This window comes from Rissa tridactyla, chromosome 21 (genome assembly GCF_028500815.1).
Source record: "Rissa tridactyla isolate bRisTri1 chromosome 21, bRisTri1.patW.cur.20221130, whole genome shotgun sequence".
Classification (NCBI taxonomy): Eukaryota; Metazoa; Chordata; class Aves; order Charadriiformes; family Laridae; genus Rissa; species Rissa tridactyla.
The window spans coordinates 6,921,560-6,944,069 of NC_071486.1; the positions used below are offsets into that span (position 1 = coordinate 6,921,560).

The 22,510-nt window shown below is 45.1% G+C and overlaps 1 protein-coding gene across 2 annotated transcripts in view; it reads left to right on the forward strand.

Moving 5' to 3' along the window:
- The first annotated feature begins 1,540 nt into the window (after positions 1-1,540).
- Positions 1,541-22,510, forward strand: part of LRIG2 (leucine rich repeats and immunoglobulin like domains 2) — a 28,991-nt gene continuing 8,021 nt past the window's right edge. Inside the window, exons 1-17 of one of the 2 annotated variants that reach the window (XM_054181194.1) lie at positions 1,541-1,683; positions 7,020-7,091; positions 7,597-7,671; positions 8,169-8,303; positions 8,817-8,960; positions 9,095-9,238; positions 9,849-9,992; positions 10,248-10,391; positions 13,126-13,206; positions 14,082-14,153; positions 14,293-14,361; positions 15,769-15,932; positions 17,114-17,434; positions 18,320-18,601; positions 19,386-19,835; positions 20,325-20,474; positions 21,760-22,041. In XM_054181194.1, coding sequence (XP_054037169.1) covers positions 7,601-7,671; positions 8,169-8,303; positions 8,817-8,960; positions 9,095-9,238; positions 9,849-9,992; positions 10,248-10,391; positions 13,126-13,206; positions 14,082-14,153; positions 14,293-14,361; positions 15,769-15,932; positions 17,114-17,434; positions 18,320-18,601; positions 19,386-19,835; positions 20,325-20,474; positions 21,760-22,041 — 2,653 coding nt within the window. In that variant the 5' untranslated portion in view covers positions 1,541-1,683; positions 7,020-7,091; positions 7,597-7,600. The remainder of the gene's footprint in view (positions 1,684-7,019; positions 7,092-7,596; positions 7,672-8,168; positions 8,304-8,816; positions 8,961-9,094; positions 9,239-9,848; positions 9,993-10,247; positions 10,392-13,125; positions 13,207-14,081; positions 14,154-14,292; positions 14,362-15,768; positions 15,933-17,113; positions 17,435-18,319; positions 18,602-19,385; positions 19,836-20,324; positions 20,475-21,759; positions 22,042-22,510) is intronic. The other variant, XM_054181195.1, reaches the window with a different exon arrangement.

A 22,510-nucleotide genomic window follows, 5' to 3' on the forward strand; every position in this document is an offset into this window, starting at 1 on the left:
AGGCCCGGGACCGCAGGCGCTGCGAGCACCAGCCCCAGCTTGCCCTGCTGGCGGGCACTGCTGAGCCGCAGATCCTGACTCAAGGGCAGGGGGGATGTTTTCTCTTGGGACGGAGCCTCGGGCAGCCCCACGCTGGCTGGGCGAGCTGGGTTTGCTACCAGCCACCAGCCCCGGGGCTGCGCACAGCCAAGCGTGCGGGGCTGCGACGGTGGCCACGCCGGGCCCAGCCAAGGCTGGCTGCGGTGGGCAGCCAGGCCCCAGGAGAGCAGGCCTGACCCACACACGTCTCGTCCTGGTCAGGGCCGGCACCAGGAGGTGGCAGTGCGTGAACAGCATCCACGGTGCCCAAGGCTCCTGACACAGAGACCCCTTGGGCCTCCTGGCCCACCCAGTCTGGGGTGCTCCTCCAGGGTGCCTGCGGTGCTGCTCCCCAGAGCCCTTGGCCACCCTTGGGGGCTCGGTATTGATCCGCCGCCTGCGGCTGTGGGGTGTGGGGGTGGCCCGAGCACGGCCACAGAAGCCACCAGCAGGACTCCTGTGGGGAAACACCTCCCCTCTTGCAGCAGTGCCGGTGCTGCTCCGCTCTGGGGAGACCCCCCTGCAGTGCTGCGACCGGCTCTGGGGCTCCCAGCATTAGAAGGACCCAGAGCTGTTGGAGTGGGGCCAGAGGAGGCCCCGGAGATGCTTGGGAGGGCTGGAGCCCCTCTGCTGTGGGGACAGGCTGAGAGAGCTGGGGGGGTTCAGCCTGGAGAAGAGAAGGCTCCGGGGAGACCTTCCAGCCCCTTCCAGTCCCTAAAGGGGCTCCAGGAAAGCTGGGGAGGGACTCTGGATCAGGGAGGGGAGCCATGGGACGAGGGGGAAGGGTTTTACACTGAAAGAGGGGAGATTGAGATGAGATACTGTGAAGAAATTGTTTGCTGTGAGGGGGGTGAGCCCCTGGCCCAGGTTGCCCAGAGAAGCTGTGGCTGCCCCATCCCTGGAGGGGTTCAAGGCCAGGCTGGACGGGGTCAACCTGGTCGGGTGGGAGGCGTCCCTGCCCAGGGCAGGGGGTGGCACTGGGTGGGCTTTAAGGTCCCTCCCAACCCAAGCCATCCCGTGACTCTGTGGAGAGGCACAAACACCCAGGTGACAACACCTGGCTCGCAGGGCCTGACAAGCCTTCGCAGCGCCCTCCTTGGGCCCCACACCCCCAGTGAAGGCCCTGTCCCGACCCGATGCTCGCCCGACTGACGGCCCTGCCCCGAGCAGCCCCGCGGTGGGCGGCGGGAAGGGCCGGTACCGGCACGGCGCGGCGCCGGCCTGAGGCGGGGGTGGGGCTCCTGCTCGCCCCGCCCTCTCCTGCCCCGCCCCCGGGCGGACCCGCCCCGCCGCCTGCGCGCTGAGGTGGCGCGGCGGGGCGGGGCGCGGCGGCCGGGCCGGGCGGGCGGCGCGGGGCCGGGCCGCGCTGGGCCGGGGGATGCGGGGAGCGGGGCCGGGCGTGCGGGCCGCCCGCGGGGCGCTGCCGCGGACCCTGCTGGTGCTGCTGGCGGCGGCCGCGGCCCTGTGGGCGCGGGCGGCCGCCGCCGAGCCCTGCGCCGCGCCCTGCTCCTGCCGCCGCGGCCTGCTGGACTGCAGCCGGCACCGCCTGCCCGGCGGGCCGGGCCCGCGGAGGATCCCGCCGCTGCCCCCCGGCATCACCGGCCTGTGAGTGAGCGCGGTGGGGCCTAACGGGCGGTGGGCTGCGCGCAGGCCGCAGCCTAACGGGCGGCGGCGGGGGGTGTGTGCGGGGCTGGGCCCGGGCCCAGCGGGGCCCGGCGGCGGAGGCCGTCGCGGGCGGGTCGCGGTGGTGCTGGGTGCCCGCGGGCGGTTCTCACGGGCCCGGCGCGCAGAGCCCGGCGGCGCCGCGGGCAGGCCCAGGGCGGCGGCAGGGAGGGCGCGGGGGCTGGCAGGAGCCGCGGCCGAGGCCGGGCCGTGGGGCGAAGAGGGCCTGGCCCCTGCCTCAGCAGCCCCAAGGAAGGGTCCGTGCCGGGGGTCGCCGCGGCACAGGTTTCGTGCTTCCCTTGTCCTGCTGTGTGAGGATAATGTCTGAGAGAAGGGTGAAGCGGAGGCAGCTTGTGGTTAGTAAGACTTCTGGGAATGCCAGTCAAGGCAGGACTTAATGCTGTTTCAGGTCAGGCCGTGGGACACAGTCTGTTATGGCTGTGCTTGGAAATACTCCTTCCAGCCCCCAGCTTCAGCTGTGTGCTGTGGCAGCTCCTACTGCTCCTGATTTCCTCTGTGTCCCTTTGCTGCTTTGCAGCTCAGAGACTCCCTCCTTTTCCCTGAAGAAAACCATTGTGGACTCCACATTTGCTGCCACTGTTTTTCAAAAAAACCCACAAAACAGTTAAGAGCCACCCTTAGTCTCTGCTCCCAAGAGTGTAATTAGACAACACGTTAAGTAGTGTTCGCATGTGGTCAAGTGATGTATGCCTTTATCCTTCCTTGGCCCTTACTGTCACAGTCACTGTTGCATTCCACCCTCTTCGGGGTGGAAGAGGTGCTAAAGTGTGAGAGATATGAAAAAACACTTTCGTGCACGAGTTCTCAGATGACCCTTTTGGAGTCATCGTGTTTCCCTATTGATAGAAATAACAGTATTCCAGACCAAGAAAAAAAGCCTGTTGGTGAGATAGTATAAACATGGAAACCACTGTTCAGTTAACTCCAGGAGTTCCTGTAGCGGGACTTGAGTCTGATTTGCATTAAAAACTGGGCATCTCTAAGGAAGCCTTGTCACCTTCTTGCCCCTTCGCGGTTCTATAGTTCTCTTCCTTCCCTGCATGGTAAGCAATTGGAAATGTTTAAGAGAAAAATGTGTATTTCAGCATAGAAATACAACTAACTTGTCTGTGAAATCTTTTGAGCCTAGAAAGGTATGAGAATGCCTTAAGGTTAACACTTGTGAGGGAGGGTGTCAGTGCCTGGAAAAGTGAGTTGGCAGTTCATCAGGGGGCTAATAAACAAAACGATATCCATGCTGTCTGCAGAGCAAGTTTTCAAGCTTCAACAAATACTTGTATCTTTCTCCAAGCTGATAGAGGGTGTGTTTAAAACTGCTTGGCACAAAATGCAGTGGGAAGAAGCGGTGCTGGCACTGTGCTGTGTTATGCAATTTGACGTGCTGCAAACAATAATTAAGTGTATGTTCTCTGTTGTGGCTTTCAGGATTTTGGCACACAAACTGTGGGGGGGGGGGTTGATATTTTTCCTTTACTAGGACTACTATAGCAGTTCTGAACCTAAACAAGCTATAATGCATACAAGCTGCTTAAAATTAATCAAAGCTTAATTTTTCTCGCATGAAAAAGTTCATGATGGCTTTTCCCTCTGTTCTGTGATATCATTTTACCTAACTTAGGACTAAAAATTCTTGTTTTTCCTAACTCTTTCAAACTACTTGCAGGTGGTGCTTCGAGTGTGTGGGGGTTTTGATTTTGTTTGGGGTTTTTTGTTTTTAATAAAGCCAGGAGAGTGCCTTCATAACTCTTTTTCATGACGGAAGTATTCAGGCAACTGTAACTTCATGTTTCCTGCTAAATTACATATGTTTTGTGAATAACCTGGCAGGTGATAAAAAGGGTAGGGAAGTCAAAGAGTTAGTGAATATTTTTTGATGTGTCTGCATCTTTACGTTACATTCTTTAGAGCAAGGAACACAAGCCCTGCTTGTAGGGGGAAAGGGAAGCACGATGCTGGTGGTCGCTGCCTTCCAGTCATACTAGTGCCTGAAAGTGTGTTTATATATGCTGGTAACTAGGGAGATGATGAATAAAAGCAGTTTAGGTATCAGTTAATTAGTTCAGCTAGTTCTGTTCACAACAGGTTTTTGGGGTGAGCGTATGTGTTTTCCAGCTCAAATGGCTGTTGTGTTGCTGCATCACCACCTGTACCACGGGGAGGAAGCGGGTGTGCTCAGTTGGGTTGTATTAGGATCATTCTCCAGGACTAAGTGTACAGTAATCAATTTGTTGTGTGCGTTCCGTTTTATTTACTTGAGATGAATACCACTTCAGCTCAAAATGAAAACTTAGATAATTTTATATACAATACCAGCTGAATCTCTAAAGTACAAATTTTGCACGTTAGCTCTGTATCTTGCATAACATGGGCCTGAATAAAAATGCAAGTGCTTCTAAAATGATGGGTTCTTCAGTTTTGGCTTTTTCAGAGCAAGGGAGTTATACCTGGTTCTGCACGATAGCAGAAATCTTAGCTGTGTGATTGAATGATCTATAAACACAGGAAATCAGACAATGTATTTCACTTTAGTGATCAGTCAGTCCACTTCAAAAAGAAAAGCATCAGTAACAGTAACTAGATATAAATAATGGTAGAACTGTTTTAAGCATGAACTATATCCAACTTCTTGAAAGAGGACTTGCTGTTAATGAAAACTTTGTTGTAGTCCAAAACTAAGTAAATAGAAAAATACTTTCCTGGGCTTTCTAAATTAAAATCTTAATTTCTAACTTAGTAGAAAGGCAGTAGGCTTCTGGGGAGAGGAAAACCTGAATGTTAGCAGATCCTTATCACCCAGGCCCCAAGCCTGTCGGTGTTGAAGAGGCATTTGGACAATACCCTTAATAACTTGCTTTAACTTTTGGTCAGCCCTGAAGTGGTCGCGCAGTTGGACTAGATGATCATTGTAGGTCCCTTCCAACTGAAATACTCTATTGTATAATATTCTTTCCGAAAGCCTTAGGAAAAAAATGAAGTTTCTGTTTTCTTTGCATATTAATCTGACTTGCGAGATCTTTGTCAGTGCCCGCTAACCGTGCCTGACACACAGGTTGGTCTGGCTCAGCACCCATGGTGTGGTTTTGCTCATCAGTGTAGTATCTGGACACCTTCAGGAGTGTGGTGTCCATTGTCTCGTCCTTCCTCCACCGATTGTGCTCGGGTCCTTTGGAAATAGCGCAGCTTAGTACTCCCCAGTCTGGTTAAACCCACTGCTACCGCTGTCAGTCTCCTCAGCTCTGGCTGGGTACCTGCCTGTTTGAAAGACCCAGGAAAGACTCTTCCTCTGGGATCAGTGCTGCCACTCGCTGCCCCTCCACTGAGCGTGACTGATGGCTCCTCCGCCGTGCCCAGGGTCCCGCGGTGGGCAGGATGGACCCAGACAGCCCGAGCAGTTGTCCTGAGTGCTCAGCCTGACCTGATGTGGGAAGGCTGCTCTAGCAGCACTTCATACTCGGTTGTTTTTATGTGTTATTAGCATTTAGGTTTGGCTTAATTATTATATTTATTGAGGAGCAGGCCTGCAGAGTAGCATTCAGTGGCTGCATGTGCGTGGTTCTCCAAGTTCCCTTGATTCTTCTTCTTTTAATTGTAAGAATGAATAATTATTTGCAAACCTGTTTGCTGCTGTATCTGTATAATTTACATCTTGATGTAATTAAAAGAATATATTAGCAACCATCTGACTTGCCATGACACCCAGGATTTTAATAATTCACTGCCAGAAGTGTATCTTTGTTGCAGAGCCTGAGTGGAAGTTAACGACAGTCTATCAAGTCCTTGCTCCCTCCCAATAGATTCTGGTCTTTCAGATCAAAAGTGTGTCAGCGGTGCCACGAGCACTGGGTTGAATAAAAACAGGTCCTGCTCTGGTTGTCTCCTGGTTAACGGCACACCCTCCCTGCATGGAGGGTTCTTGTGACAGCATTAACGCCCACCAAGGGACACTTGCTGGTACTCGGGGTTGCAGAACAAATTCAACCTTCTCCTTCAGCAGTGGCGCCAGTGCAATTTCTTCCCCTCGTCATGGGTTTGGGGCAGCTTCATTCCTGTGCAGGTTCGACCCTTGGTGTAGTTGATGTCGACCACAGGCCCAAAGCTATTTCAAGAGCAGATCTACGTGTGGGTGCTGTGAGTGCCTGAGCCTGGTTGTCAATGGAAATATTTTTAACTGTGATCAATTACATTTTGATATTCCTTTTAACAGATACATGGTAGTTTTTGTTCTTAAAGGATAATTTTGTCTCCTGTGTCAGTGTAGCTGCAGCCTGCCTGATATTAAAACTAGCCATAATAAGCACATACTGTGTTACTTCTGTAATTATGAAAGAAAATCAGTGATACAGGACCTCATCAGAGGGGCTCACCAGCAGGTCAACAGCGATTGCTGAAAATAGCTTATTATGGCTCTGTATTCGATGTCAGGATTGGAAATGGAGTGAGAAGCACGATGCCTTGCTGATGGGCTGGCACAGCTAGCTAGCAGAGACATATTTGGTTTTCTAGGCAGTGTTCAGTGTTATATGCACCCACTGACGGTTTTCTGGCTGTGGTGGGGGTATCAGTTGTGTGTCACGAGCTCGGAGGCAGCGCCAGGCCTGTCAGCACACAACGGTGCGGGCTGTTGGCATGAGCTTTGGGGGTTTGTCTCCGCTCTGGACTTGTGCTAGAAAGATCTCAAAAAGATGAGCGGGTTTCACCGTTTGGAGTGACGTCTGTCTCTCCTCACTGGTGCAGCTGGAACCAGGTTTCCATCACAAACCTGACTGGTTTTTTGGTCATGCTTTGAGTCATCTCACAAAATAGAGGCAGCCCGTGCCCAAGGAGTTAGATCTCAGAAGTGGGCGTGTGTCACTCTTCTTGTAACGTCTCATGCTCCAAGTCCAGGGCAAAGGAAAAATGCTGCTTTAAGGTTAAAGCAATGGGAATAACACCAACATCCAGTGTGGGCATTAAAACCAGATCTCAGGACTCCATTGCCCATTGAAGCAATCCAGCTCCTGCGTTTTGTTTCCTATAAGCAAAACCAAGTGGCACTAAAGCGTGCCTTCTATAAGCTTCCCAGCCTCGTGTTTCTCTCCCCTCCAGCCTGTTTGGTAATTGTGTGGATGTTGTTCCTTTACAATCAGCCTGCCCTGACTAGTCAGCTGCTGAGAAAATGGGGATTGCTGCTACAGAAAACTGTTCAATAACAGGCACTTCATAAGAAATTATTTTTGCGATAGACAGGAGTTAGAATAACTTTTCTCTCTGTTCTCTAGGGATTTAAGTCATAATCATTTATTGTCATCCAACTGGAGCATTGATTTGTCTGTTCATACACTACAAGAAGTGTAAGTTGTTTTTTATGAGGATAAACTCTAAAGATTTCCTACCTAATTCTAATTAGTACATTTCATTGTCTGTCTAGATATCTGGTCTGACTTGTAGAAATATTCGGTGCCAGTTAATTAAAAATGGATGCTCTGTGCTAGCAGCACACTTTATGTATAAAATTAATGTTTTGTGAACAGAAAATGTTTTCCTAAAAGATTAGAAGACAAATATTTTTTAAAAGAAATGAAACATGTTTGTTTTGACTATAGCTGATTCTGAGTTAAAGAGAAGTAACAGTACCAATGAAAAAGGTAAACACTCGCATGCTTCACTATTAAATTGTTCAAATTACTAGTATTTAAGCTTTTAGGGAATCTTTTTTTGTCAACTACTATGTATTATTAACATAACAAGATTGTTAAATGCATTCTGTGTTATTTCTGCTGTGTACAGAAGGGTTTTTCTTCTCTTTGAAGTGCCAATAATCTTTTTTGTTTGGTGGCTGTTTGTTCTTTTTTTAAGGAAAATGAATTACAATGAGCTAAGTGAAATTCCGTATTTTGGAGAAATGACTTCTAATATAACTCTTCTCTCATTGTAAGTAATAGCTTGTCTGCCTTTTTCTCGTTTAACAAATGGGAGAATTGTGTTAGAGTTCTGCTATCAAGTTGTAGGAAAACATAACTTCTTTTGTCTTGAAATACTACTCACTAAAGTGCTTTAGGGAGTATGTAAGCACTCTTTAAAGAAATACAAATCAGTTAGACAATCAAGTCACCCTAAATTACCAATAAAATGCAGTCAACCAAGGCGGGCAGCTTTGAAGGGGGGGATTCAGTCTCGGAATGACAGTTCCCACAAGGAACAGCACAACTGCAGGCTCCAGAATTTGAATCTATTCATATGTCAAGGTGGTAAATAGCTCTTGGATTTTCAGTATTGCGTTAGGAATTAACACTCTGAAGTGTGTGGTACATGTGCTATTTAAGAGGCTTGCTAATAATACTGGTATACAGAATCCTATAGCTGTTTCAGCTGTACAACTTGAAGGATGGGATGTTTTGATAATCATATTTGTTGCTGGTATTTTTCAGGGTACACAATACCATTCCAGAAATAAATGCTGAGCAACTCCAAGTTTACCTTTCATTGGAAAATCTAGATCTTAGTTCTAATCTTATATCAGAAATTAAAGCTTCATCTTTTCCACGGATGCAACTGAAGTATCTGTAAGTATGAGTGATCTGTTCTGTTGGGCGTTCCTGGCTCTAGTGCAATAATGTTGAAGATCTACTTTAAGTTACTGTCTTAAAGTAAGCAGCCTTGCATGCCTTTGAACTGGTAGCAGGGCTCAACGTAGCTATAAAAGTGCTTGAAATAAAACATTTTTCATACCAGTCTGTATCGCGTTTCCTCGAATAGTATGGAATACAATAACAGCTGTTGTCAATGCGCAGGTACTTTAGCCAGCAGGGACGTGGGATGATTTCTGCCCATTTTGAGTAAAACACTGTTGACGTTGTCTTGACAGTGTTTAACCGAAGCATGGGCAAGCAGTAAAAATCAGCTCCTAGCACTGATTCCTTTGGGAAAATTATTTAGTTTGGAATACCAGAATGCAGATTTTTGATAGGATTTCACAAGCAACTTGAGTTCTAGTAATAAGTGGTCACTCTGAAGTGCTTGTGCAGTTTTGTTCGTAAAATTCTCTGTGTTCTGAAAGGTCTCTTTTCCTTTCCTAGGAATCTGAGTAACAACAGAATAACTACTCTAGAAGCAGGCTGTCTTGATAACTTGTCTAGCTCACTGGTGGTGGTAAAGCTGAACAGAAATAGGATTAGTGTGATTCCACCAAAGATCTTCAAATTGCCTCACGTGCAGTTTCTGTAAGTAGCAGTCTTGAAAGCTTAAAAACATAGTGTTTACAGCTGTGTTGTTTATCTCAGTGTGTGTTCTTGACTTTCACAAAGTGGTGCTTATTGAAAGATGTCTTAATATTTGAATGTCATCTTTACAAAAGGGAACTGAAAAGGAACCGGATTAAAATAGTGGAGAGCCTTACATTCCAAGGACTGGAATCCTTAAAATCCTTAAAAATGCAGCGCAATGGGATTAGCAGACTGATGGATGGAGCATTCTTTGGCCTGGGTAATATAGAAGAATTGTGAGTATGCCCAGTTGTTTAATTTCTTTTAGGGACTCTGTCTGTGGAGGGTTGTGTCCTGGATGGCTTCCCGTACGTCAAGGCTGTGCTGAGACACTGATGAGCATCACAGGAAATGAGTTTATGGATCTGTATTTACCCATTATTTTGATATTGTGTTTGGTTACTTTAGAGGGAGAAAGATATTGGCTCTCACCCCAACTCCTTCCCACTTGGTGATCAAGAATGCTTTGACTCTGTAGGCTGCTTTTTGCTGGTTTTCATTTGCATTCCCCATAACATGGGATGGTTCTTTGTTGTGTGACTGACTGACAGAGATAGCGCAGGGGTATGCCATGCAGGGGTAGCAAAAGATTTTTAAAAAAGAACTAGTCTTTGAGAACAGAGATTACAGTTTCCTTCTGCCACATGCTGCAGCTGTTGTTGAATTACTCAGTTCTTATACTTCAGTTCACCCTTCTGGTTTCGATGGGATCAATATAATCATGCATTTCAGGTTGCATAAGGTTTAACGTTAGTAAATCATTTTGAGATCCACAAGGTGAAATCTTGTAAATATATGTTTCATTGATTATCTATTTGGCAAATGTTTTTCCTTCTAATTCCTTAGAGAACTGGAACATAATAACTTAACAGAAGTAAACAAGGGCTGGCTGTATGGTCTGCGGACATTGCAACAACTCTACGTTAGCCAGAATGCCATTAACAGGATCAGTCCAGATGCCTGGGAGTTCTGCCAAAGGCTTTCTGAGCTGTAAGTCCTGGGCTGCTTTTCACTGGGGATTTTGTAATGTTGCAATAACAGATTGGCCAGCACGTATGCAGCAAGACTGAATTACCAAAGGAAGTACTCGATTTCCTTGTTAGGCCCGTGGTAATGCTGTGTATTTTACTTATTTTTATAAGCGTTCCGTTAGAGAAATTAAAACACAATAGTTAATCAAGTTTGATAGCATCTTCGTAATTAACCCCCCCACTTGCCGTTAAAGTGCACGTTCAATGTTTCTAGAGACTTGTCATACAACCAGCTAACTCGCCTCAAGGAGTCTGCCTTCGTGGGACTTGGTTTATTGGAGAAACTAAACCTGGGTGACAATCGCATTAGTCACATCGCCGATGGTGTGTTTAGAGGTCTGACAAATCTTCGAACCTTGTAAGTACAGACAAATTCTAGTTCGAGTCTCGGTTTAATGCAGTGAAGCTTTTGCAAATAAAGACAAGGAATATTGTCTGCTTGCTGCGCAAGCCTGAGATCAGTGATTTGGCAGTGTTGTGTGCTGTCCTATCTGCAGGTGTAGCGGGGCTGATAATCTTTTGGTGTGCCAAGATAAGAGAGTTCTGGCCCAGCTAAAACAAACCAACCACTTAATTTTAGTGGTGATAAGAAAAGTTGAGCGCCCAATTACATGTCATACGGGTTCTGCGAAGGTGTGGATAGTCAGCTTGCAAAAATGCCAGCTGTGGAGCAAATGGTCAGCCTGGACCTCTCGTTATTCCAGTGGGTTTTGAGAGGGCTGGAACCTCAGCAACCAAGCGGTGAACCCGTTTGTTGCCGACTGTGCGGTTCAGCCGGCCCTGCTGGAGCCGTGGGCGCAGCGTACGGGAGAGCTGCAGGATTAGTTCTGCTGTCGGAGGCACAGCTCTGCACTTGCCAGGACCTTCCCTCGCAGCTGCAGCTGTTCTATGCTTCTGACAAGAAAAGATTCAATCCTGGCTTTTAATAAAAAAACAAGTGTCCCAAGTAGATCTGAACGGCTGTAATCATCCTAAACAATGGTAGTTGAGAAAGGAGTGAAAGTTTATAACCCCTCTGTCAGTTCATTAAATAAATGCTTAAATAAGCAAACTCACCAGAGAGATTTATGTAAGCAGTCATATTCTGTTAACCTTAATGCAACCTTTTAATGAAATAATTAAAACTAATTTCTTAGATTTAGAGTAGCATGAAAAAGAACAAGAGCAGATTAATTAGTAGGTTTTCCTGGGCTCCTCAGGGGCGTCAACAGCTGAGTCTGGGCATTTGCTTCAGGCTTGGAATGTGCAGGACAGAGCGGTGGTGATTAACAGGGCTCCAAGCATTAGTGCCCAGCCGAGCGTGAGGAGCCACCTCCTCAGCTCACACAATGAGGGGCTTTTCTTTTGGGTTGCTCACTCATTTTGCTTAGTGGTTTGAGTAGTGGAGTGTAAAAATACTTTAAACAACGGGAGATACCGTGTTGCTGTCGGATTAGTTCCATTGTTGCTTGTCTACTGGCTGTTTCAATGCTAAGGCTGATGTAAATATTTCTGGGTACGTTCAGCTCCTGCCGCTATTCTGCAACGTAGCTTTAATTAATGAGAATAAACTGTAAGACTGTATGTTAACTACAAGGTAATAAGAGCAAGGTAGGATTAAAGGTGCGTCTAAGAATAGCAGTGAAGTTCTGAAGTTTTATATCTTATCACATTTTGTACTTCGTAACACTGTGAGTAGCCTGGCATTGCTACCCCTCCAGCATTCACAGCCTAAAATTCTGAAGCAAACCTGGAGATAATTCTAGAAACAAGTTACAAATCACAAGAATTAGCAACTTGGAAATAAATTTGGCATATTATTCATTCTTCTCATTAGATCGCATCCATGTCGAGTACCTTAGCTTGAATAATTTTTAGAGGAAAATACTTAATGTGAGCAAGCATTGACGCCATCTTTGTTAAGACCTTGTGATGCATGAATCGTGGAATTCTTTTTGTCCTAAACTGTAAAGTGTTATATATATTAGTTGTGGAAGTGACTGCTGCATGGTGTTAAGAACAAGACTTCCATATTTCAAAGTAAGAAAAAAGAGAAAATGTGTTGCCGCTTACAGTGTCCTGGAGGTCGATCCCAGTCTCTTCCAGGATGGTATTCTACGCAATTTACTGTCTCATCCAAGGGAAAGCAGATACTTCATTTTTCCACCATTTGCACAGGGAAAGAAGTGTTTATATGAGATGATGTAACCTGTTGCTGGCATGTATAGCTAGCTTTCTGTGTCAGTTGACTTGTTTGGAAGCTCCATCAAGCTGATGTGTATAATATCTGGTAAAATGCAGTACAGACTGTTTCTCACTGGTGTCTTTCCCTTTAAACACAGTCCTGTCTGCAGGGACTTCTGTGCACAGTGGTGTCAGACAAAAACTGTGGCCTTGACGGAAACTCCTAGTTCACTGCATGCCATGCAGGCTAAAAATGCAACTGAATTTATTTCACCTTCTCTCTAAAAAGTATTTAATCCTCCCCAAACCATGTTGCTGTATTGCTTTTGCTCTTTAGACCGCTTTTCTACGCGAGGGGCTGAAGTGCTGTGCAGAGGTCAAACAGAAATCCCATTAGCTGGTAACAAGATTTGTGAGCAGAATATCAACTTCATTCTGAAAATCTACTACTTTGTGCCTGGCAGCCTTACACTATAACCTATGTGTAATCTCTTAATATGCTAATGCTATTATAAGCCTGTTACTCGGGAAGATTAATGCTGATGGTGTATTGGTTAATTCACTTACGTGAACCAACTTGCTTCAGGAGCCTCTCCCAGCCCCTGGTACATAGTCCATCACATGACGAGTGCTCGTCAGACTGGGCCTTTCCTTCAATCCCACATCAAGAAGTTGTACTGCAGAATTTGTTTGTGGTTCTGTCTGCGGTACTGATGTTGAACAATGCTGTTTTCCCTTGCATCTCTGAAATGGAATATTCATCTTCTGACAAACTTAGCTTTATAGAAGATTTGAGACCTTCCAGGTGACACTGTGCCAGAACACCATAGCAGGCCCGTACACCAGTGCGTTCTCTTCCCTAACTCGCCATGAGCAGCGGGCATGACGATGTTACAAGGCTTCTTTACAAGAAAGCTCTTCTCCTGCAGGGACTTGCGGAACAATGAGATCTCTTGGGCCATAGAAGATGCAAATGAAGCGTTTGTGGGACTCAGCAGGCTGGACAAACTGTACGTATAACAAAACATTGAAATGACAGTACTTCCCAGGCACGAAGAGCAGAGGGAGAGTGCAGAATATGAAGTAATTCTAAATCAATGGCAGGAGGCAGAAAGACTTTCTGGTTGGCCGCTGTATCCTGTGTGTTTCCACCCCCGTGCTACAACCTCTTCGTATTGGCTTGGGCTCCGTGTTCAGGAGCATCGGATCTGCGTAGCACTGGATCACCTTGCAGCAGCAATTTAAAGAAATTAAGCATAAGTATTTGACTGCATTTTTTATTGACTAGACCAGTTCTGCTGTGTGATCATTGTAACTTCTTGTGCTGCTTTAGTTTGGGTAAAAGTTATCACTTAAAAAAAAAATATTTTTGAGCAAACATGAACCATTATTGAATTAGCAGCTTTTCAGTACTTAGACTATGCACTTTTCATCCAGTGCCATGTGCTTTGTAGGAAGCTCCATCCTGTGGAGCTACAGACGTTACTTATAAGAAATAGCTTGGTATGAGAGTGTAGTCTCAGGCACTAATGTGATTGTGGCAGACTGGTATTAAGACGTTAGGGCTGCACTCCCAAGTTCTCCTTATCACTGTTTCATTCTGCTGACTTAAATTATCTTCTGACATGTCTCTGATCTTGAAGAAAATTCTTCTTGAAGAATAATCTCTAATCTTCAAATCTTGAAGCTAAGAATGGAAAAGAAACCCTGTTCTTGGGAAAATTAGTAGAGCCTTTAAAATCAGAAAATAGTATTTGATCTTTTAGCTCAGCTAGAATTAGAAAAAACTTAGTTAAGCATCATAGGGAACTTCCTTTGGGTCTTGTTTGTGAACTCATATTGACATTGAGACTCGTTTTTGAGTTTGGGGGACTTTGTCTTTCAGAATCTTGCAAGGAAACCAGATTAAGTCAATTACCAAAAAAGCATTCTCTGGTCTTGAAGGACTTGAACATTTGTAAGTACTTTACTTTATAGAACTTCTAATTATTTGGCAACTTTAGTCTTGTTCTTGCTCTCACGTTTTCAAGAACGTAACTGAAGGTAGCGTATGAAATCATACTTGCTCATTATTGTTCTCTTTGGTTAACTTACAGAGATTTAAGCAACAATGCAGTAATGTCCATCCAAGAAAACGCGTTTGCCCAGGCTCACCTGAAGGAGCTGTAAGTTCATGACAATTAGTTACAGATTCTTTACAAGTCCTACCTTGTAAAGAATCCTTCAGCCATTGTTGGGTTGGCTGCAGTTGACTGAAGTGTCTCTTTTCATCATGAAATATTTAAAGCAATGCTGATAAATTGTTGACTCAAATCTGATAGCTGTATACTTTGGATTTAAGGTTTCATAAAATTTGCACCCCCGTTTCCTTAGTTGCAATTAGTGGAAAATAATTCTTTTTCTTGCAGTGCTGAACCATTAGGTTTTTCATATCTTAAGATTTTGCAGCAAACTCGGCACACGCTAGCATGTAGACAGTGGACAAAAATTATTCATCAGGAATCTTTCAGGAGGGTTAGCAAACACTACATTTTGTCTTCCTGTTTTTGGGGCTAGGCAAAGGCTTTAAAATTCACAGCTAGACAAAATTTTTTACTTGCTCAGCTGAAGCAGCTGGAGCCTCTTGTGATCTTCAGACATTTAAAGTATTATAATGTGAAGTGACCTTCACACCCAAGACTAATCCTACTGTAACACAGTCATCTCTATGAGATAAAGTCTCTGAATATTGTGTAATCTGTTTTAACAGTTATTCAATTAGTTAATCTTGGCCAGATGGACTGTTAGTCCACAAGATCTGTCAGTTTGAGGAGACGTGTTTTAGGTGTTACAGATAAGACTTTCATTGCCTTGTCTAACGTATCTTAAAAGTGAGGAATCGTTGGTATGTATGGGCAGAGAGCAGGACGGAATCCTGGCTTGTTGTGCTTCTCCTCTCCACCACTGGATTCATCCAGTGGCAGAACACTTCTTGGAAAAGTGCTGGGCTTTCTCCAGTCAGCCACACTCGTACATAATACTTAGGAAACTTGGAAAGCAGGTGGTGGGGGAAAAGGTGACCCATCATTGTTTCCTGTTCGTAGTTTTTCTGTGGAGCAGAGAAAACAATCTGCAGTAGATACCTGTGTGAAACAAATCACTTTCGTTCCTAAATATTTCTTAGCTAGTATGAAAGGGAATATTGAGCCCTACGCTCATTTCATAAAGGCAAGCGTTTGAGACGTAGAGCTGCTCTGCAGTGTTATGTTCCTTTTAATTGCTTTAAAGAGGGATGGGATAATTGTAAAGACACGCTTACTGGTTTTTTTAGAAGTTGAAAATCCGAGGTTGTTTTCTTCAGAATTGAAGAGAGATGTAATGCTCTAATGCTGACAAAGAGGGAAGGTTTTCCTGGATTGTTTATAGCATGTATAGGTAACACTTTATTATAAATACCTGTAGCATAGAAGAATACTGTAAATCTTGAAATTTCTGAAGGTATATGCTTTAAGTTGTTTTGCTGCATGAAATCACATGTGGGAATGTGAAATACTAAACCTTAATCACACTTTTATTTTGCCTTGTTTCTGCAGAATTTTGAACACTAGCAGCTTGCTTTGTGATTGCCAGTTGAAGTGGCTGCCGCAGTGGCTCACTGACAGCCATTTACAGCAGGCAGTAAACGTTAGCTGTGCCCATCCTGAATGGTTAGCAGGACAAAGCCTTCTCAGCGTGGACCCCGATGACTTTGTCTGCGGTTTGTCTTTTTAATGACTTTTGATATAAAAGCATGGAAACACAAATCTGTGCAGGTCCCTTTCTGAAATCAGGCTGTAGCACTGCTGGAGGTACTTGGTCTTGGCCGTGGTGCACACGTGGGCCTGTGTACATTGCTGGGTCTGCCTTGGAGTTTGGGCTTTAATTCTGTTTCTCTTTGCTCTGTTTTGTTGTATTTGAGCCCTGAAGCTCACCTAAGGGAGGCATTATTTTTCACTTAGGTTACTGTTAAAAACTGATTATGCTTCCATTCTCCCTACTTATGAACGTCTTTAGCTTTGGAAGGGCTGTTTGACACTTCCTTACTGGTTCTTGTCCATACCAGCAGGGCCAGAATAGTTAATACTCTGGCGCATTTTCTGATGCTCTGTATCTGTAATGTTTATCTGGTCTCTGCCACCACAGTTTCAGACATAATCCTGTTTATTTTTGTAACCACACTGTAAGAAGGAAACTGAGAGACTCTTTGCCCAGAGTCATGTGTGAAGTCTGTGACAGGCCTGGAAATAGTCTGGTGTTCCATTTTTTGGGTGAGCACTCTGATAAGTGTTACTTGTGTGTATGCAGTTCTTTCATTCTTTCGGTGGTAAAGGCTACAATAATCATCATGTAGGCGCAAGCACCCACTTCTCCGTTCTAATATCACCACCGTGGTACTTGACACTGAACACTGTGTGCACCTACGAGAATGTCTTTGCTGAAATAATAGGTATTGGAATAACTCATCGAGTGGGATGAGATAGAGTGAGCTGCCAGTTTGCTATGCTTTGTAGTTGTAGAACTTAAAAGCTCTTCAAGATATTTAAAGTATCTGAAAATAAGTCTCAGTCCTTTGTAAAATAGCCTAGCTCTTCAGCCGAGCACGGCTTTTGTGTGTGATCTAAATATAGCAAGTTCCAGACAGTCGTACAAAGTACAGGGCGCTGCTCGAGACCACACTTCTACACTGATTGTTCTCGGTGCTTATTCTGTAGGCCTGCGTGTGGTTCTGACCCTCTCTCACAGCTTGATTTCCAAATGAAAACAGCTGAATATGTGCACCTCAAGCAGGACATCTGTTCCCAAAGCTTCCTTTCTGCTTACATTGTCCTTTGAGTGAATTCTCTTGCAATATTAATCGAAAGTTGAAGAGGAAAGTAATCTTGGTGCTTTTATTTTCAGATAATTTCCCTAAACCACAGATAAGAGTGCATCCTGAGACCACAATCGCTCTGCGCGGCATGAATGTGACTCTGACTTGCAGCGCTGTGAGCAGCAGTGATTCACCCATGTCCACTGCCTGGCGTAAGGACAGTGAAGTACTGTATGATGCAGAGGTTGAGAATTTTGCCAGATACCAGCAGCAAAGTGGTGAGGTGGTCGAGTATACCACTGTCCTGCACCTTTTCAATGTGAATTTCACTGATGAAGGAAAGTATCAGTGCATTGTCACCAATCACTTTGGCTCCAATTACTCCAACAAAGCCAAGCTGACTGTCAATGGTAAGCAATCATGGTAACCAAGGAGAAACGCTTAACCTAAAGCTGTATTTAAAGAGCTGTAAGTCTATTTTTTCACTAGAGCTGGCACAAAATAGTCTTGCAAGATTGTCTCATTGGTATTTAGAAGTATCAAACATCTTTTTGTAAAGTGGGAAAGAAGTGGTTTGGGGTTTTTTTGTGGGTGAAAAGCCTTCTGTTCCCTTTTCAAAAGGGGCGAATACCTCCCATGCTTCCATTGTAACAGCAGTTGTTGGTCTGGTTAATGGAGGTAGAAGTCTCTTAAACTAAAAGCTCCCTCTGCTGTCACTTCAGAACTAAGCACCTTTCCCATGTGTTTGTAAAATTAGGGAAGATTCAACCAAAAATGTGTGGGACTGGAAACAAACTCTGAAAAATCAGTTATGAAGTCCTTTGTTTTTAGCCATAATGATTCTGTTTATTTTGGCTTGAGGGAAGGGGTGTAGGATGACAATATTCACATCAGTCATAGACTGCTGATCCCCATTGTATCTGAGAGCAGCAGTGCCCGTGTTGCTTCTGCTTGTGCAGAACATATAATGCAGACTTGGACTGGCAAGATGGAAGTTCGCATTCCCTGTTTCCAGGGGAGAAGTGTGACAAAGGGCTGATGAAGGAAGCCAAACCTTTTCCCCATGAGAAATGTTGTTATTCAGATCATCTTAAATGAACACTGTAGATACTGTATTTAAATTTAGAGGACAGGCTCTTAGAAACGACTAGGAACACTTGTGCAGTTCTTCAGAAGAATCTGCCCCTCTCTCTAAGGGAGGACTACAGGTGTGTTTCAGATATTTTCTGTGCTGTGGAGCTTTTGCTGCTTTTTCCCTGGTACTGAAAATGCTGAAACTGTCTCCTTTGGTCCAGAGCTCCCTTCTTTCCTGAAAACCCCCATGGATCTTACCATCCGCACTGGGGCGATGGCCCGGCTGGAGTGTGCTGCAGAGGGACACCCTACTCCACAGATCTCCTGGCAGAAAGATGGTGGCACAGACTTCCCTGCTGCGAGAGAGAGGAGGATGCATGTCATGCCTGAGGATGATGTGTTCTTTATTGCCAATGTGAAAATAGAAGACATGGGGATCTATAGCTGTATGGCACAAAACACTGCAGGTGGATTGTCGGCAAACGCCACGCTGACCGTTTTAGGTAAGTAGTGTGCTAAGCTGTGCTTGCATACGGGTCGCTTCCCTTCTGCAGTGGTGGAGTATCTCATCTGTAAGTAGCAAGCTTAAGTCCTAAAGAATGAAGTTAAAATACAGAGAATGTCGTTTCCTAGCTGTCATGGTATTCTGCAATAAGGAACAGGAAAATTTTTTTCTCCCATGTTTGCCCCACCCCCTCTCCCCCAGACTCTAAGTTTAAAGATGCTGCCTCTGGACCAGCATCTCTAACTGCTTTACGTGGGATGGGGGCATTGGAATGCAGTACTTGACGTGATTTTTGAATAGTGAAGCTTTAGAAGCTAAACTACAGCGCTCTGCAGTGAATTTAGTATGATCCGTGCAGGAGAGAACTGAGGGGCCTATCTCAATACAGCAGTGTAGGCTAGATTTGTGTTGTCTTAGAACAAATTCAGTCCCAGGTAACATGAACTACACCGAGTAATACTGGAAGGAAGCTCCTTCTAGAGTACATCTAGAGTATATTTAGAAGACCCCGACCTTTAACCTTATGGTCATATGCAAATTTAGAATTGAAATACATAAAGCAGACTGTGGCTAGTGCAATTTTGGGGATGTTTGCTGCACCTGCATTTGTTGCAGTGATCGATAGAAGAGCTGGACTCACAGGATTTCCTGAATCCTGTGTTTCATTACTCAAGCTTACATTCAGGTTGTAAGATCAGATTTTTAAATATCATGGAGTACACACTGGTGTTGCACAATGAAGTTATCTTACAACTATTCTTATTTTTCCTCCACTGTCACAGAAACTCCTTCCTTCGTTAGGCCCTTGGAAGACAGAACAGTAACCCGAGGTGAAACCGCTGTCCTGCAGTGCATAGCTGGTGGCAGTCCTGCCCCTCGCCTCAATTGGACTAAAGACGACGGCCCTCTGACAGTCACGGAACGGCATTTTTTTGCTGCGGCCAATCAGCTCCTTATCATTGTGGATGCTGGACTAGAGGATGCCGGGAAGTACACGTGCGTTATGTCCAACACACTGGGCACCGAGCGTGGCCATATTTACCTCCATGTCCTGGCTTCCCCAAACTGTGATTCCTCCCAGGGTGGCATTGTCCATGAGGAGGATGGCTGGACCACAGTGGGCATTGTGATTATCGTTGTGGTGTGCTGTGTTGTGGGAACGTCCCTGGTATGGGTTATCGTGATCTACCACATGAGAAGGAAGAGCGAAGATTACAGCATCACTAACACAGGTAAAGTGCAGAAAGAACAGGCTTCAGCCTTGTTTCTACTCCAAAACACTTGTTCAGGGTGGTGAAGTGTCTGGATTTGTTACAGATGGATAAGATTGAAGAACTGAAGATTTCCTTCTAAAATCTCTTCAGCGATTTGCTCAAATTCCTTCATTTTAGAGGGTTTTTTTAAGATATCAAGAGTGTGTTAATTTTACTCCTTATACACTAGATTTGTTCTACATTGAGGGAAAACAGCAAAGTTTCGAAATTAATATTTGAAACTTACAGATGTTTTCAGGACCTGGAATAATGTCTGTAAATTTCTGTTCTGGCCCTGTTTGTTTTGAACTAGCTATATGGGTTTTTAATGACTGAGGCAGAAAAAAGATAACTATGTGAGCTGAAATTCTGCATGATGTTTTTGTTAATGTGGGTAATAATGTTGGTACTACCTTGAAATCCTCACACTTAGCTGTTAATGTCTTCAATGGTGATTCTGCCTTGCAGAGGAGATGAACCTCCCCGCAGACATTCCCAGCTATCTGTCCTCCCAAGGAACTCTGTCAGAGCCTCAGGAAGGCTACAGTAACTCAGAGGCAGGGAGCCATCAGCAGCTTATGCCTCCAGCCGGTAGCTACGTGCGTAAAGGCACAGATGGTAAGCAAAGCCCTCACGTGTATTCCTTGTGTTCCAGCAGGATGCCAGTGCACGGTCTGGCCTCAGAGCTGGCAGCAGCGTTCCACAGTGCAGCATAGTGCTGCTTGTTGCCATCAAAGGTGACTTTTTCTAGAGAAGAATTCAGGTTGATCTGAAAATTTCCATTGATTGTTCTGAGTTTGAGGCATCTCCTGCTTTTCTTCTAGTGTTTGTTTATATTCTGCTATCAAGGCTTCTGCATTCTGTGTGTGTGGTTTAGTCTTTGGTCCAGCAATGTCTGTGTGACATCTGCTTTTGCATGTAGATGTCATGACTGCTGTCCTTCAGGTGCCAGAGTAGTAGAGCTCCTTCCAGAGGCTCTTTGCTTCAGGGTTTGTGATCTGTTCAGCAAGGTGGGGATGCCATTAGAGAATTCCTAGCTTAAATGTCAAGGTAGATTTTTATGTTGTTTCTTTCCTTTGGCATCTCAAGAGTCCAGGCAATGGAAGTGGAGATCAAGTTCACTTGGAAGATGACTTACTGTACCTCTTGTCCTTGGCATAAGATTACTGCCTGTGCCAGACATATAGTCTACTTGCTACAATCATAGCTAAAGGGTCTACACTATTTCCCTACCTTGTTTGGATGCTTTTCAGGATATTTGCATTATTGAGTCTCCAGAGACACTATTTTTTACCATCCAAATGCTGAGGAGCCATCCTTGTGTAGCCTGGCTTTCAAGAGTGATTATTCAGTATAAGCTTTTCACATCTGTCCCATGATCCATTCCCTCTAGTCTGTAGTCCTATTACACTAGAGTCTGTATCGGGAAGGAGCTGAGAAGCAGCTCGTCTCAACAACCACTTTATCATCTGGTCTGAGGTGTGGGGACATGCAGGGTACAAGTCTGGAACACAGCATAAGCCGACATGGATAAGTATCCCAGTTTGGTTCCAGGGCTGTTTCAGCCTGGTGCCCAAGCTGGTTGGCCCTGCTTGAACCCTTTTGCCCTTGAAACAGGAGAGCAAACACAAGATCCCTCTCACCCATGTCCATGGTTTCCCCTGGTTAGCCAAAGAAGGGCAGTGCTGTTGAGAATTTGGATGGTGGTGAGCCTGGAGCACTTCTTGTGTGACTTCTTCAGTAAACAGATGGTCTGAGCACTCTGTTACCATGTTAACTGTATAAAGGCCCTTCAGACTGTCCTGCTGTAATACATGATCATGCTAAGACATGAAAGAGTCTATGAAAATCAAGCATCTTTATCCTCTTTGAGAGTATTTTGTTTTTCCGTTGTGTTTTTCAGGTGGTGCAGCGCCATTGGTGATCTGCTCAGACTGTTACGACAATGCAAACATCTACTCCAGGACGCGAGAGTACTGTCCCTATGCCTACATCACAGAAGAGGACTCCCTGGATCAAACTCTCCCTAATCTCATGGTGCAGATGCCTAAGGAAACCTATGCAGCACGCACCCAGCATGAAACCAATACTCTTGATAATCTCTTAGCAGACAGAGACATGTCTGTCTTCCTTACCAACCATGACAAAATGAATGAAAAGAAAATTTCCTCCCAGCAGATTAATGGTGAGTGTCCTCCCTTCCTTTTTCTTGCTTTGTATTCGCTGATAACTCTGGCCTTCCCTGTGCTGCCCTTCACTATTGATACACAGCTAATACTTCACAAACTACAGTCACTTGAAGAAACTCGTCCGTTTATTAACGGCTTGTTCTCAGGACTAGCCCTTGCTTTGCATCCAGCATCCAAGAGCTGAAGAGGACGATGTTAAAAAGACTATTTGTTAATCTACAGTTCACCTCTTAAAGCTTGTGGAATGTGATCCCTTGCGTGTACTTCAAGGACATCTATTAGGCAAGAGTTAAAGCTTCACATAGGAAATTCAAATAGCCCTTCTGTTTGAGCTGGCCTGAGTTTCAAAGAACTCCAAAAGATTTTTATATTTTTTTTGTGTAAATTGATTGTTTTTATCTTGACTTTCTTCCAGGTAGCCTCTCTAAAAATTCACGCTAAAACTGTGTGTTGTTTCTGGTTACT